The sequence below is a fragment of the Ranitomeya variabilis genome, chromosome 2 (genome assembly GCF_051348905.1).
Source record: "Ranitomeya variabilis isolate aRanVar5 chromosome 2, aRanVar5.hap1, whole genome shotgun sequence".
NCBI classification, from domain to species: Eukaryota; Metazoa; Chordata; class Amphibia; order Anura; family Dendrobatidae; genus Ranitomeya; species Ranitomeya variabilis.
Genome location: NC_135233.1, coordinates 503679115 through 503694986, shown reverse-complemented (window position 1 = coordinate 503694986; position 15872 = coordinate 503679115). Strand labels below are relative to the sequence as shown.

The window sequence follows — 15872 nt, the reverse complement described above, 5'->3', positions numbered from 1 at the left end:
TCATAAATAAACGCAAGTAATATCGAATAAATTTTACCACTAACATGAAGTACAGTATGTCATGAATAAACAGCCTCAGAATCAGCGGGATCCGTTAAAGCGTTTCAGAGTTATAACCTCATAAAGTGACAGTGGTCAGAATTGTAAAAATTGGCAGGGTCATTAAGTACCAAATTGGCTCTGTCACTAAGGGGGTAAAGAAGTTATAAACACTTACTTTTAAGTATCAGAGCTATTTGCAATGATGTGATACCCATGTAAAGAAATATCACTTTAGTTAAAAAGCATGACATATTGGTTTCTCTCTGTTGTTGTCATGGACAGAATTATCTTTCCTTACCTTTCCTCTTGGCTCAAAATATTCCAAAATTAATGGCAAAAGATGATCCATTTATATAAAAAAAATGCAGACAGCAAGCCAAAAAGGACACAATTCATTATTATATTTGAGCTTTTTTTTGTCAATTTTTTTGTGTTTTCCAGCTGTTTTTTATTTGTATCCTTTTCTTCTTTTAATTTGCACCTTTTTAAAGTATATTTTCTATGCATTTTTATTGCATTTAAATGCCTCTTTTTGTGTTTTTTATGACCTCCGTTGTGGGAAGGTTTTGGGATTTCCATATGTGTTTGGCTGTTTCATCAATTACGATTTTCAAGAAAATCGCAACATATTTTGTATAAGTGTTCTCAACTCCCCCTGGAGTGGTTTCATGTACACCAGCTATTCGAGCATACAGTTTGCAACATTTTAGACAAAAATAAAGAACATTTTCAATTTTGAGCTAAATGTGTGCACTGCGTGCACTCTTTTGAAGAATTTAGGTCCGAAAAGTCAATGAATTTCACACAAAAACAAGAAAAATGACTTAAGAAATGCAAATAGTGGAACAGTTCTCATAGTTACCGTTTCATCTACCGTATCCCCATAACCATCATACACACACATACACACATATGCAGAGATACAGTATTATCTGCTCTTTTTTTATAAGCTTCTCTTCCTTTTATTTAGTTTAGTGTTCTTTAACTGCTGTCAGACCAGTAGACCACCCATAGATACGAGAATGTTAAAAAAAATGGCAGTATTTAAATGTGCCTCAAAGATCCTTTATGAACTGTGGAAAATAAATGAAAAATAAATAAATAGAAGTTAATGTTTAAAAACTAACTTAAAAGAGCCACCATTAATCCAAATGACTGTTACTAGCCCTTTAAAAAAAAAACATATCAAGTTTACAAAAATATTTGATACAGATTGGACAACACATTTTTCAACGTATTTTAGCAGTCTTGTGTGGTCATTAGAAAAAATGGGAAAAATGAGAAAAACAGACAATTATTTCCCATAACTCCAGATTTCATCGTAAAAAAGGAAGCATATGGGAGTAATATAAAAATGAAGCTTAATGTATCACAAAAATTCAAAAAAATTACTAGCATATCTGAACAAGTAAAATGTTATAGCTCTTTAAACCAAAAGTATCAAAATGGCCCAGTCTTGAACTGATTAAATACAGGATATGTGTTCTCCATCCACGAGCCTGACATCATTGTAGCACAGGCTAAGAACATTGCAATGCAAAAGGTCTTGAAGAAGGTCATGATGAGTCTTGTAGAGGTTTCACTTTATATACAGTTCTGGTTGTTTTGGGCACAATTTTATCTTTATTAGCTTCAGTTTATCAAATTACTACAAAACAAACCTGAAACATAAATTGGTAAAAGAAAATAAATAATAGTCATAGAGATAGTCTGACCTCGTGGGGTGGAAACGCTGCTTCGTACGTCCCATTGCCAAGCAACCTATTGATTCCTAAGACAAAGGAAATGTTACTGGCATTTAAGACTGCAGATTTGTTTTCTTGAATTAATAGAAATGTTATAATTCATTTAATCTATACAATGTGAATTTTATGTGAACAATTTATGGCTTAACTGCATATTAGCAAACGTACAATACTAAACTATTATAGATAAACAAATGTTTTGATATTCTAATTTGTCAGATCTGCCATTTTTTTTCTAAATATTACATTTGCTGCAAATTCATTTGCTGCAAATCCAATGCATCCGATTGTCCTGAAAAATGTGTTTGATACCGTATTCCCACATACTAATTTTCATTACTGCTGTCCTGTCAAACACTGTCTGTACAAATTCTTCAGTGTTTTAGAGCTCTCACTATCTCTATGGCTAAGCTGTAAGCTGTGATATCCACTCACTAGCCAGATGTACCACAAAATGGCTGCTGCATTACCTGCTTCTGCTTTTATACAGGCTAAGTCATTTCTGATTGCCTGTGCTATACCATGTGATGTGATTGCTGCAAGGCATTACAGAGAAGCCAAGTCAGCATGTGCCCGAGGTCATATGAGATCCTCTGTCTGATGCAATCTTCTGCAATGTGTAATATATCAGATGCCATTTTAATAATTTGTGCTAACTAAATTACAAATTGTTCGAATTTGACAAGTTCAAAAAATTAAACACAAATTTGGTTAACATTTAATCAATTTGCTCACCCCTAGTAAAAATTATCCATTTAGGAGTATTTCATTTTTGGAGGTAATTTTTGTGATAGGAAGCACCTAAATAAAATTATTTATAGCAAAAATATACGAAGAAAAGAACGTGGCACTCACCCAAGTCTTGCTGTGAATAGATGTCCTGGACCCGTTGAAGCGCATGAGCGCGAAACGGCCGTCGTCCCTCTTCCTCCTCTTGCACCGTTGTTCTCACCAGCCGCTTCTCCACATCGTGCTAATGTCTGTACAATTTGAATAAAGGACATCTATTCACAGCAAGACTTGGGTGAGTGCCACGTTCTTTTCTTCGTATATTTTTGATTTGGATTACTACTATCGTGAGCACCTCCCAAAGCTGTTTACGATCGCATGCCATAAGTGATTCCTAAAAAATCCTGTTTCTGGACTTTTCAACGGAGCAAGCAAGCTCCACAGAGTGTAACACACTAACGCCGCATTTCTCAAACCTCATCACATTGCGGTAAAACTGCTACTATTTAACATCGGTCTGGTGCCATTCTACCTTTATATTTAAAATTATTTATAGTCTTATACAGAGTGGTTGTTTTGAGTAGGCTCTAGCCACCTAATAAGAAAAGGGGGTAGGATAATGCAAGACTGGGCCACTATGTAAAACAATTACTACTGTCTCAAATACAGTATACTGAGACAATATTGTTTTCACCTCTATGAAAACATAGACAACTCACCCATTTTTGACTTTCCATCTTCATATTTTGTCCTCTGCAAGACATGATGAACAATGCGGCTTCTTGTAGAGTTACTAAAGAATGAGTCTCTGTTGTTTATTGTGAAACTGTAAAAAAAAAATCTTTAATCAGATTTTGTTTTAGACCTTGACAGATTTGCAATAAAGAAATACACTCCTAAATATAGTTCTGGAAAATTAGCTTAATGGAAGACATGCTGAAATATAAAATTAATGTTAACTTAAAAAAGTATGTGCTGTAACAGAACCACGCCAGCTCCAAAAATTTTCCTTGCACACGTGGAACAGTCTGAAAACAGCTCTCATGGCCTACTTGAAGGTGCTTTAGGCTCCTTTTTGACATATGAGGTGGCCCATGCTGCTGTCATGATGCCTTTAGAAGTAGACGAGCCCCAGGTGGTTCTACCTCTTTTGCTACATGGTGAGAGAACCTAGGTAGGAGCTTCCTTCCAGAGGCACTGCATTGTGATTGTTAAAGTGGTCACCATTTTGTATGCCCTTAAACTTCATTTTTTTGTGCTTTCGGTTAATTCTTTTGTCGTAACTCCCAGACTATAAACTTTCTTGATCTAACACCTGGAAATATTATCTTTTATTGTATAAATATTTAATTTTATTTATATTTATTTATATTTATTTATATTTATTTTTTATTTTATTATAATATTATTAATTTTATTAATATAAATATTATCTGACAGAATAACAAATCTGCAGGTGGTCGGGCATCTAGGAAATAGCGACCACAATATTGTACAGTTTCACCTGTCTTTCACTAGGGGGACTTGTCAGGGAGTCACAAAAACACTGAGCTTTAGGAAGGCAAAGTTTGACCAGCTTAGAGATGCCCTTAATCTGGTAGACTGGGACAATATCCTCAGAAATAAGAATACAGATAAAAAATGGAAAATGTTTAAGAACATCCTAAATAGGCACTGTAAGCGGTTTATATCTTGTGGGAATAAAAGGACTAGAAATAGGAAAAACCCAATGTGGCTAAACAAAGAAGTAAGACAGGCAATTAACAGTAAAAAGAAAGCAGGATGGCACCATTGAAGCTCTAAAAAACTATAGGGAGAAAAATACTTTATCTAAAAAACTAACTAAAGCTGCCAAAAAGGAAACAGAGAAGCACATTGCTAAGGAGAGTAAAACTAATCCAAAACTGTTCTTCAACTATATCAATAGTAAAAGAATAAAAACTGAAAATGTAGGCCCCTTAAAAAATAGCGAGGAAAGAATGGTTGTAGATGATGAGGAAAAAGCTAACATATTAAACACCTTCTTCTCCACGGTATTCACGGTGGAAAATGAAATGCTTGGTGAAATCCCAAGAAACAATGAAAACCCTATATTAAGGGTCGCCAATCTAACCCAAGAAGAGGTGCGAAACCGGCTAAATAAGATTAAAATAGATAAATCTCCGGGTCCGGATGGCATACACCCACGAGTACTAAGAGAACTAAGTAATGTAATAGATAAACCATTATTTCTTATTTTTAGGGACTCTATAGCGACGGGGTCTGTTCCGCAGGACTGGCGCATAGCAAATGTGGTGCCAATATTCAAAAAGGGCTCTAAAAGTGAACCTGGAAATTATAGGCCAGTAAGTCTAACCTCTACTGTTGGTAAAATATTTGAAGGGTTCTGAAGGATGTTATTCTGGATTATCTCAATGAGAATAACTGTTTAACTCCATATCAGCATGGGTTTATGAGAAATCGCTCCTGTCAAACCAATCTAATCAGTTTTTATGAAGAGGTAAGCTATAGGCTGGACCACGGTGAGTCATTGGACGTGGTATATCTCGATTTTTCCAAAGCATTTGATACCGTGCCGCACAAGAGGTTGGTACACAAAATGAAAATGCTTGGTCTGGGGGAAAATGTGTGTAAATGGGTTAGTATCTGGCTTAGTGATAGAAAGCAGAGGGTGGTTATAAATGGTATAGTCTCTAACTGGGTCGCTGTGACCAGTGGGGTACCGCAGGGGTCGGTATTGGGACCTGTTCTCTTCAACATATTCATTAATGATCTGGTAGAAGGTTTACACAGTAAAATATTGATATTTGCAGATGATACAAAACTATGTAAAGCAGTTAATACAAGAGAAGATAGTATTCTGCTACAGATGGACCTGGATAAGTTGGAAACTTGGGCTGAAAGGTGGCAGATGAGGTTTAACAATGATAAATGTAAGGTTATACACATGGGAAGAAGGAATCAATGTCACCATTACACACTGAATGGGAAACCACTGGGTAAATCTGACATGGAGAAGGACTTGGGGATCCTAGTTAATGATAAACTTACCTGGAGCAGCCAGTGCCAGGCAGCAGCTGCCAAGGCAAACAGGATCATGGGGTGCATTAAAAGAGGTCTGGATACACATGATGAGAGCATTATACTGCCTCTGTACAAATCCCTAGTTAGACCGCACATGGAGTACTGTGTCCAGTTTTGGGCACCGGTGCTCAAGAAGGATATAATGGAACTAGAGAGAGTACAAAGGAGGGCAACAAAATTAATAAAGGGGATGGGAGAACTACAATACCCAGATAGATTAGCGAAATTAGGATTATTTAGTCTAGAAAAAAGACGACTGAGGGGCGATCTAATAACCATGTATAAGTATATAAGGGGACAATACAAATATCTCGCTGAGGATCTGTTTATACCAAGGAAGGTGACGAGCACAAGGGGGCATTCTTTGCGTCTGGAGGAGAGAAGGTTTTTCCACCAAAATAGAAGAGGATTCTTTACTGTTAGGGCAGTGAGAATCTGGAATTGCTTGCCTGAGGAGGTGGTGATGGCGAACTCAGTTGAGGGGTTCAAGAGAGGCCTGGATGTCTTCCTGGAGCAGAACAATATTGTATCATACAATTATTAGGTTCTGTAGAAGGACGTAGATCTGGGGATTTATTATATTCCAATATAGGCTGAACTGGATGGACAAATGTCTTTTTTCGGCCTTACTAACTATGTAACTATGTAACTATCTTCCAAGAAATAGTTGAAATTAAAGGCTATTAACCCCTTCATGATCGGAGGTATTTTTGCTTTTCGTTTTTTGCTCCTCTTTTTCCCAGAGCCATAACTTTTATATTTTTCCTTCAATATGGCCATGTGAGGCTTGATTTTTTGCGGAACGAGTTGTACTTTTGAAATACACTATTGGTTTTAACATATCATGTACTGGAAAATGGGAAAAATTCCAAGTGTGGTGAAATTGCAAAAAAAGGGCAATTTCACAGTTGTTTTTTGTTTTGCTTTTTTACTATGTTCACTAAATGCTAAAACTGACAATCCATTATGATTCTCCAAGTCATTACAAGTTCATAGACACCAATCATATATAGGTTCTTTTTTATCTAAGAGGTGAAAAAATGCCCAACTTTGTTAAAAAAAATAAATTGTGCCATTTTCTGATACCCGTTGCATCTCCATTTTTCATGATCTCGGGTGTTAGGGTTGGCGAAACACATCGAGTATATACATATATATATATTGAGTAGTAGGTGCGTTCGCAACCCGGGGTCCACTGTGCCGGAGAGAACCTGTTGCTAGTAAAAGACAGTACTATATGGTGGTATAAGCGAACTCTGTTACTTCACAGATTCGCTTGAGAAAGAGAACGCTGTGCCCTGTTAACCTCATAGAGGACCACAGCTACCTAATAGAGCCGACAGTGGTCATGCAGTCAGCATATCACACACAAAACTCCTCACTGGAGGTGGCGATATTCTAGGGGCTTATTTCAGCCAAACCCTGAATCTACATACACAAACTCCTTACTGGAGGTGCCGGTATTCTAGGGGCCTATTTCAGCCGAACCCTGACCACATGCAAGCATGACCACACTGGCGCTGAGCTCATAACTTAGGTTAATGCTAGCGCATGGCCGTGCGGCCATGCGAACCTTTTATAGCTGCATCAACTTCAGGACCTTCCTAGAGGAGCAATGGGAGCTGCTACAATACCTGAGCAACTTCAGGACCTTCCTGCAGGACCAATGGGAGCTGCTGCAGTACCTGAGCATGTAAACCTCGACCTCCAATGAGAGGTCTTACCCTGGGCATTCTCAGAAGGGGAAAAGCAGGACTTTGTCCCAGAGATGTATGCTTGCTGCTGACCAGTACTGGCTACAATGGCTGAGCCTGGAAAGGCAGCAGTAATCATCGGCACCGTATCAGACTGAGCCAGACACTGGGACCGACGTCTCCACTGAGCAGGCTCCACTGCAGCTGGAGGAGAATGGGAGACCACAGCGGAGATGGTTCGAGATTCCCCCTGTGCAGAGGCGGGAGCTCGACCCCTAACGTTGGGTTTTTTTTTGCGTGCCGACCTTACATTTTGAATGATACCATTTTCGTGCAGAAACAATTTTTTGATTGCCCATTTTTGCATTTTAATGCATTGTCACAGTGACCAAAAAAAGTAATTCAGGCGTTTTGACTTTTTTTCTCGCTATGCATTTAGTGATCAGGTTAATCCTTTTTTTATTGATAGGGCGATTCTGAATGCGGCAATGCCAGAGAAGTGTAGGTTTGATTTTTTTAATTATTATTTTTAATGGGGTAAAAGGGGGGTGATTTGAACTTACTTTAACTTTTTCATATTTTTAAAAACATTTTTTTTTACTTTTGGCATGTTTCAATGTTCTCCATGGGAGACTAGAAGCTGCCATAGCCCGATCGGCTCTGCTACAAACAGGCGATGATCATGCATAGCAATCCGGCAGTAACAATCATAGAGGTCTGCAGGAGACCTCTGGTTGTCATGCCAACCCATCAGTGACCCGCGATCATGTGATGGAGGTCACCGATGGGTGGATTTTCGGTGTTATTGCCAGAAGTGCATGTTAAATACCGCTGCCAGCGTTTGACAGTGGCATTTAATGGGATAGTAGCCGCAGGTGGATTGCAATTCCACCTGAGGCTGTTCCAGGCACATGTCAGCTGTTCAAAACAGCTGACATGTGCCTGGAAAGATTTGGGCTCACTGCCGGAGCCCACATCGAAGGGAGTCCGATGTGGACATATTATTACCCTCAACATCGGAAAAGGGTTAACATATGTGTAAAAATTAAATAGGCCACATCTGAAGGCATGGTTGCATGGGCCAATCTAAATAGTTAAGATATCACATTCAGAAATGAATGTTGATTTTTTTAAAATCTGCTCAAAATGAAATCTATGTGAATTATTTGTTTTAGGCCGGGGTCACACGAAACATATCAAAAATCAGTCTGGGTCTCCCTGCCGAGAGTCGCACAAGTGTTATCCGTATGGTCATCCATGTGTAATGCGTTTGCAATGCGATGATGCGATTTTCTCGCACCTATGCATCCATATGACATCCGTATGACATGCGTATGGCTTTACATTTCTCACTGGTTTTCCCCATTGAATTTAATTGCTCAATGGGCTGAAATGAGGAAAATGTGCGCGTATTTGTCGCAAATAGATGAATGGTCCGTGTGGTGTCCGAGGTTTTATCGGACCCATAGACTTGCATTGGTGAGTCTCGGACGATATACGAGTACCGAGTACAATTACAGCATGCTGTGATTTCACACGCACGTTGAATACGTCTGAGAAAAAATACGGTGATGTGAGCTGCCCCATAGATTAATATTGGTCCGCGAGCTATGCGATGTTTTCTCATATAGCACTCGTCTGTATTATGACCCCGGCCTTACACTCATTCTCTATCTACATGGAAGAGACTGCTGTTTTACAAGGAAGGCAACTCTGACAGTAGGAGAAGGGAGTACATTAATATACAGTATATTAATACATATTTATTCAGGCAATCAATCACATCCATTCTAATAACTATCAAGTAAATTAAAGTTAGGTAACCTCCCCAAAAGAAAAGAATAGAGTGTGGAGTACTGGACTATTTCCTGAACATGCTGAACTTGTATTTTTGACTTTTGGGTTCCCACAGAGAAATGAATATGCGCTTAGAAATATTGAAGCTGCTTAGTAAGCTATCAAGGGAATTAAGAGACTAAAAGATTAGTATTTAATTAAACATTGATTGAACTTAGTTACATAGTTATAAATTTAGTACGGTTAAAAACAGACATGCACATCAAGTTTATCTGAGGGATGAGAAAAGCTAGAGGGACTGGGGTATAGGCACAACCATAATGCATGATCCTGTCTGTTCTACAGAGCAGGTCATTGCCTCTCAATCCCGAAAGTCGATTGGCTTTCTTCTAATAAAGCAGTTAAGCCTTTTGTTTAAACCATTGATGGCTCCCGCTGTGACCAGCTCCTATTGTTGGTTGTACCACAGATTAATAGTTCTTATGGTAAAGAAGGTCTGCCCCTTCTGGAGATTAAATGTTTTTTTCTCGAGACGGAGCGAGTACACCTTGTTTTTTGAGGGGGATTACATGAAACTACTTTTGACTATACTTTTTGGGCCATTTATATACTTGTACAAGTTATTCCTATCTCCCAGAGTACATAAATGTAATTATTTTAATCTTTCCTCAAAACGAAGATCTGGCCCCTTATCAGTTTTGTGGCTCTTCTTTGTACCTTTTCTAATTCCAATGTGTCTTTTCAGTAACCTGGTGTCCAAAACGTAACTGTATATTCCAGATGAGATATCACTTATGGTTTTTAAGTGGCAGCATTATATCCCTGACTCGCGAGTTCATACCAATTTTAATAGATGACAATATCCAGCATAGAATAAGATAACTGATATTTTATTTAGACTGTGATCTACATGTACACCCAGATCCTTCTATACAAGTGACTTTCCTCGTTTTACTCCCCTTAGAACATAGGGCGCCTGCAAATTAGGGTCCAGATGCATAACTTTACATCTATCCACATTCAACCTCATCTGCCAAGTGGATCCCCAAACACTCAGTTTGTTAAAGTCAGTCTGTAGCTTATGTACAGCCTCCATAGACTGCACTATACTACATAGCTTGGTGCCGTCTACAAAAATGGAAACAACATTATTAATCCTGTCTTCTATATAATTAATAAATAATTTGAATAATAGCGGACGCAGAACAATGACTGTGTAAAACAGAAGAGTTAAAAATCATCCTTTGTACCTGTTACTGAATGTACAAATGTTTACCCAATTTCAACAGTAAGGTTCACTGAATCCTTGACAAGGTAAAAGGGATGCAGTTGTAAAATTATTCCTTATCCAATAAGAGCTCCTTCTCGTATGTAAATAAAACACATGACTTATTGTGTTTTGGGTAAAATGGCCACCGTAGCCTTTCACTAAATTATAACATAAGCAATCCTGGAGCTGCCACAACATTGTTGACCCCACAACAATAAGCACTTTTTTACTACCTAAAGGTAATTAGAAAAACAGATCTTTCAGCCCCCACCCAAAATGACATGCAGGGATATCTGTTATAAAATGTGTTCAGAAAAATCTGTTTATATGCATGACATTATACCTGAGGAAGACTCTAAGAAGTCGAAACCGGTTGTATTTTAGTTTGAAATAAAAATCATCCTTGAATCAGAACATCGAGTTCCATCATCATCCTTCAGGAGCACGTATTGCTGGAAAAAATATTTATAAAGTGTTATCTCCTATGAAAGCACTGTTTAGTGCGCTCATCAGTTCCCAGATCTCTGCAGCAAACTGATTGGAAAGAGGAATGGAGTGATCCATGGATTGGATCTATACACAGTATATCAAGACACCAAAAAGGTGAGTGGATTCACACTGAGTACACACCTTTGGAAACTACTACACTCAGAAGTCTGCACTTCCCATTTATCTCCCTATAATCCCCTCTTGCTCAGTATACAGTAACTGTCACAGCACCCTGGCACTGACTAACAGCGGGTCCTAGTGTTGAACATGCTGTCAGTCAGTGCCGTGAACAAGGTTACCGTGCTCTCAGTGCACAGAAAAGTGACTGAAACCATGTTGGATGCCACTGTATGATAGGAAGCCGAATGCTGCCTGAGGGAATAAAGTTCATCTCCTCCCAGCAGCGATGCTTGCAGTACTAGCGCCGCATGGTGTTGGAACACCATTAACCTGCAGATTACCCCATTTCACCAGGTTAACAGTGATATTTTACATCTCAGGTTCCATTTAAGATATTTTAAAAATCCATAAAAGCACACCTTGTTTAGCTTGCTGACAAAGCTCTGAGGGCGAAACCCTGGATCCGGCAAGATACAAAAGGGCGCTTTTTTTATGAACCTTTAAAAATTCTGAAAGCGCTGTTGTGAGGAGCTGACCACTTACTAAAGGCTATAGAATGACTGAACGTAGAGCATAGTCCATAGCTCTCAGTAACCCTTTGCACAGTATCAGACTCAGTGAGACACTGGGACCAGCGTCTCCGCTGAGTAGGCTCCACTGCGGCCGATGCAGAATGGGAGACCGCAGCAGACATGGCTCGAGATTCCCCCTGTGCAGCAGCGGGAACTTGACTCGTAACATTACCCCCCTCCTAGGGCCCCCCCTCCCTGAGCCTTGCTACGCTCAAAAGTTGCAATGAGCAGCGGAGCCCGAATGTGCTCCACAGGTTCCCAGGTTCTATCTTCTGGACCGTGACCCTTCCAGTCCACCAGATAAAATTTCTTGCCACGTACCACCTTGCACCCCACGATAGCATTCACCTCAAACTTATCTGAAGATGAACCCAATGTCCCGGCAGATGACTCAGAAAACCGGGACAAATGAACGGGCTTTAAGAGGGAAACGTGAAAAGTGTCGGTGATACCAAGACATGGAGGCACAGCCAAACGGTAAACCACAGGGTTGACCTGTTCCAGAACCTTGAACGGGCCAATGTAGCGAGGTGCAAACTTAGCAGACTCAACTCGCAGCCTGATGTTAAGGGGCGGAGAGCCACACTAAGTCGCCAGGAGCAAAGGTCAGAGCGGGGCGCCGGTGTGTATCAGCAGAAACCCTCATTCTCTCCTTGGAGGCCCGGATGGCATCCTGTGTGCGGTCCCAGATGTCACGTGCCTCCACCGCCCAGTCTGCCACCCTAGAATCAGTGGATGACACGGGCATGGGCACAGGGACACGCGGATGCTGGCTGTAATTAAGGAGAAAAGGAGTCTGCCTAGTGGAATCGGCTACGGCCTTGTTCACGGCAAATTCCGCCCAAGGTAGCAAAGATGCCCAATCATCCTGCCTAGCAGAGACAAAATGTCGCAAGTATGTCACCAGAGTCTGGTTGGTCCTCTCTACCAACCCATTCGTCTCGGGATGGTATGCAGAGGAGAGATTCAAATCTATGCTGAGTAAACGGCAGAGCTCTCTCCAAACCGAGACGCGAACTCGGGGACCCCGGTCACTGACAATTTTATCAGGCATTCCATGTAAACGGAACATGTGCTTTATGAATAACGCCGCCAAGGCCCATGCAGAAGGTAACCGTGGAAGCGGCACCAAGTGCACCATCTTAGAGAAATGATCGGTGACAACCCAGATAACGGTGCAGCTACGGGACTTGGGTAAGCCCACCACAAAGTCCATCCCGACCATTTCCCAAGGCCTGTCTGCCACCGGTAGGGGGTAAAGCAACCCAGCAGGCCATTGCCGAGGAGACCGATTCTAGGCACAGGAAACGCACGCCCGAATATAGTCCCCGACATCACGGGCCATATGAGGCCACCAGCACGTTCTCTCCAAAAGCTTGGATGTCCAAGAGAGAACCTCCAGTCGCAAATTCGCTGGCACGAAAGTCTTGCCCGGGGGCACAGACTCTAGCGAAACCGGAGCTACAGTTGTCAGGCTCTCAGAAGGGACAATAAGCCGAGGCTCCTCCTCCTCCTCACATGACACTACGGAGCGGGAGAGAGCGTCGGCGCGAATGTTCTTCTCCCCGGAGAGAAAATGAAGAGTAAAATGAAACTGGGAGAAGAACAGGGACCATCTAGCCTGGCGAGAATTCAGCCGCTGGGTCGTCTGTAGATATACCAAGTTTTTGTGGTCAGTGATAACCTGGAAGGGAAAGCGAGCTCCCTCCAAGAAATGTCTCCACTCTGAGAAAGCCAACTTCATGGCTAGCAACTCCCTGTCCCCGATGGAATAATTCCTCTCCGCCGGTGTGAAGGTCTTGGAGAAGAAGAAGCATGGATGCTTCCGACCTTGAGCATCCTTTTGGAAAAGGACTGCTCTAGCACCAACGGATGAGGCATCCACCTCCATGATAAATGGCTTATCTACATCGGGGCGATGTAGAATGGGAGCACTAGCGAAGTGTGACTTAACCGAGAGGAAGGCCTTGGAGACATCCTCTGACCACAACTTGGGATTTGCTCCCTTCTTGGTGAGGGCAACCAAGGGAGCTACCAAAGTTGAGAAGTGTGGGATGAACTGACGATAGTAATTAATGAACCCCATAATGCGCTGCACCGCTTTAAGTGAATTGGGTTCCTGCCAGTCCATCACAGCCTGTAGCTTGGCAGGATCCATAGCCAAACCCTGGGCAGAGATGATACAACCAAGAAAAGGCAAGGACTCCTGCTCAAACACACACTTCTCCAACTTGGCGTAGAGGGAGTTTGCCCGTAAGATTTCAAAGACTTTGCGAACATCTCTCCGATGGGAGTCAATATCTGGAGAGTAGATGAGAATATCATCCAGATAGACTACGACCGAGGTAGTGAGCATATCCCAAAAGATTTCGTTCACAAAGTCTTGGAAAACGGCTGGGGCATTACAGAGCCCGAAGGGCATCACCAGAGTGATTCATAGTGCCCATCCCTGGTGTTAAAAGCTGTCTTTCATTCGTCCCCCTCACGGATGCGAATCAGGTTGTAAGCACCCCGCAGATCTAATTTTGTAAATACCCTTGCTCCCCGTAGCCTATCAAAAAGCTCAGATATTAGGGGTAATGGGTACTTGTTCTTAACGGTGATGGCGTTAAGACCCCTGTAGTCTATGCACGTAGACGTAAATCTCCACTCTTCTTCAGTACGAAGATGAACCAAGCCCCTGCAGGTGACACTGACTTCCTAATGAATCCTCTTGCCAGATTCTCTTGGATGTACTGAGACATTTCCTCCATCTCCGGGAGAGATAAAGGATAGACTCGACCCTGGGGAGGCTCAGCACCAGGCAAGAGGTCAATAGGACAGTCATAGGGGCGGTGAGGCGGAAGGGTCTCCGCAGCCATTTTGGAGAACACGTCCGCATAAGGCCAATAGTGCTTGGGGAGAGAGGAAAGATCTGCTGGTACCTCTGTAGTAGCAACCTGAATGCACTCCCTCTGACATCTACCCTCACAGGATTTACTCCATCCCAAAATTTTCCCTGAGGACCACACTACATGAGGAGAATGATAGCGTAGCCATGATATCCCCAACAGGACCTCATCAATTCCCTCAGGAATGACTAATAGGGAGATAATCTCCTGATGTGATGGAGACACAGAAAGAGTGAAAGGAATGGTTTGGTGGGTAATCTGTGAGGGTAGTGTCGACCCATTTACCACTCAAACGGTTACTGGTTTGGCGAGCATCACCAGGGGTATTGCGTGACACTGGGCGTAAGCGGATGACATAAAATTACAGAAAAGAAAAAGCAACGAAGATCAGCTCACCTCCTCTCAGTCCCAGCGCACGGATCATGCAGTGCTGCAAGTATTATGAAGGAAAAGCAGAAGTCCAGCGTGGGTGATGTCCATAAAAAATACCTTTTATTCCATTTTTGTTAAAAGCACATAAATCCAAAGTCCATCTTCATATCCATAGACACAAAAACGGGTGATTCATACCAGAGACAGTCACAGGCTTAAAGTGCATTAAAATCAAACACGTTTCAACGGTCTTGCCGCCTTACTCATTGTGATAAAAATAAAATGAAAGAGGGCTGCCATATAGGACTAGGCCCATTAGGTTACACCCCCTGATCTTGCAGACAACAGAAACAGGGCAACACCTACAGGTAATTAGTGAGTTTAGCCTGAAATTTGCATGTACAAATACTATGCTTAAGGCAGGAGAAAGAAAGAAAAAAAAAACATATATGCAAGAATTATAACTTATCATTCATAATAATTCATAAGATCCTGCCGGATATTCATGCCTAGGGGGGCTCTGGACTTAAGTTGATACATCCACCATATCTCTCTGTTCGTTATTTTTCTTTTTATATCTCCCCCTCGAAATGGAGCTTTAACCCTTTCAATCCCGCAGACCTCCAATGAGCTGACGTCCCCATTGTGTTTATGGATGAAGTGTTTGGATGCAGCAGAGCTCTTATGGGTGATTTTATTCACGGCATCAGACAGGTGCCTCCTTATTCTCACCTTCAGGGGACCCCCTGTGCACCCCACATATTGCTGGTCACAGGTGGTGCAATTAATCAAATACACAACATTGGAGGTGTTGCAGTTAATGTAGTAATGTAGTGGTTAATTTTGTACGTCTTTTTAGTGACAGATGAGTGGAATTCCTTACTGTTCACCATATATTTACAGCAGGTGCAGATATTGTGCCCACACTTGTATGTGCCTTTAGTACTGAGCCAGTTTTCTTTCTCTTTTAACCTTTTGTCCTCACTAACAAAGAGGCTGGGGGATAAGATGTCGTTCAGACTAGGGGCTTTTTTAGCGATATAGCGCACTGGTTTGGCCAGGATTTG

The 15872-nt window shown here is 41.4% G+C and overlaps 1 protein-coding gene and 1 long non-coding RNA gene across 5 annotated transcripts in view; one reads left to right on the top strand and one right to left on the bottom strand.

The window, feature by feature from the left end:
- Nucleotides 1-15872, bottom strand: part of ANO3 (anoctamin 3) — a 704489-nt gene that overhangs the window by 196716 nt on the left and 491901 nt on the right. For all 4 annotated transcript variants that reach the window (XM_077288029.1, XM_077288030.1, XM_077288031.1 and 1 more), the window contains 2 exons: nucleotides 3236-3342; nucleotides 1758-1813 (listed from right to left, as the gene is read on the bottom strand). In XM_077288029.1, the coding sequence (XP_077144144.1) occupies nucleotides 1758-1813; nucleotides 3236-3342 (163 nt within the window). The remainder of the gene's footprint in view (nucleotides 1-1757; nucleotides 1814-3235; nucleotides 3343-15872) is intronic.
- The window catches only part of LOC143806954 (uncharacterized), a 73596-nt gene that overhangs the window by 14038 nt on the left and 43686 nt on the right, over nucleotides 1-15872 (top strand). The window lies entirely within an intron of this gene.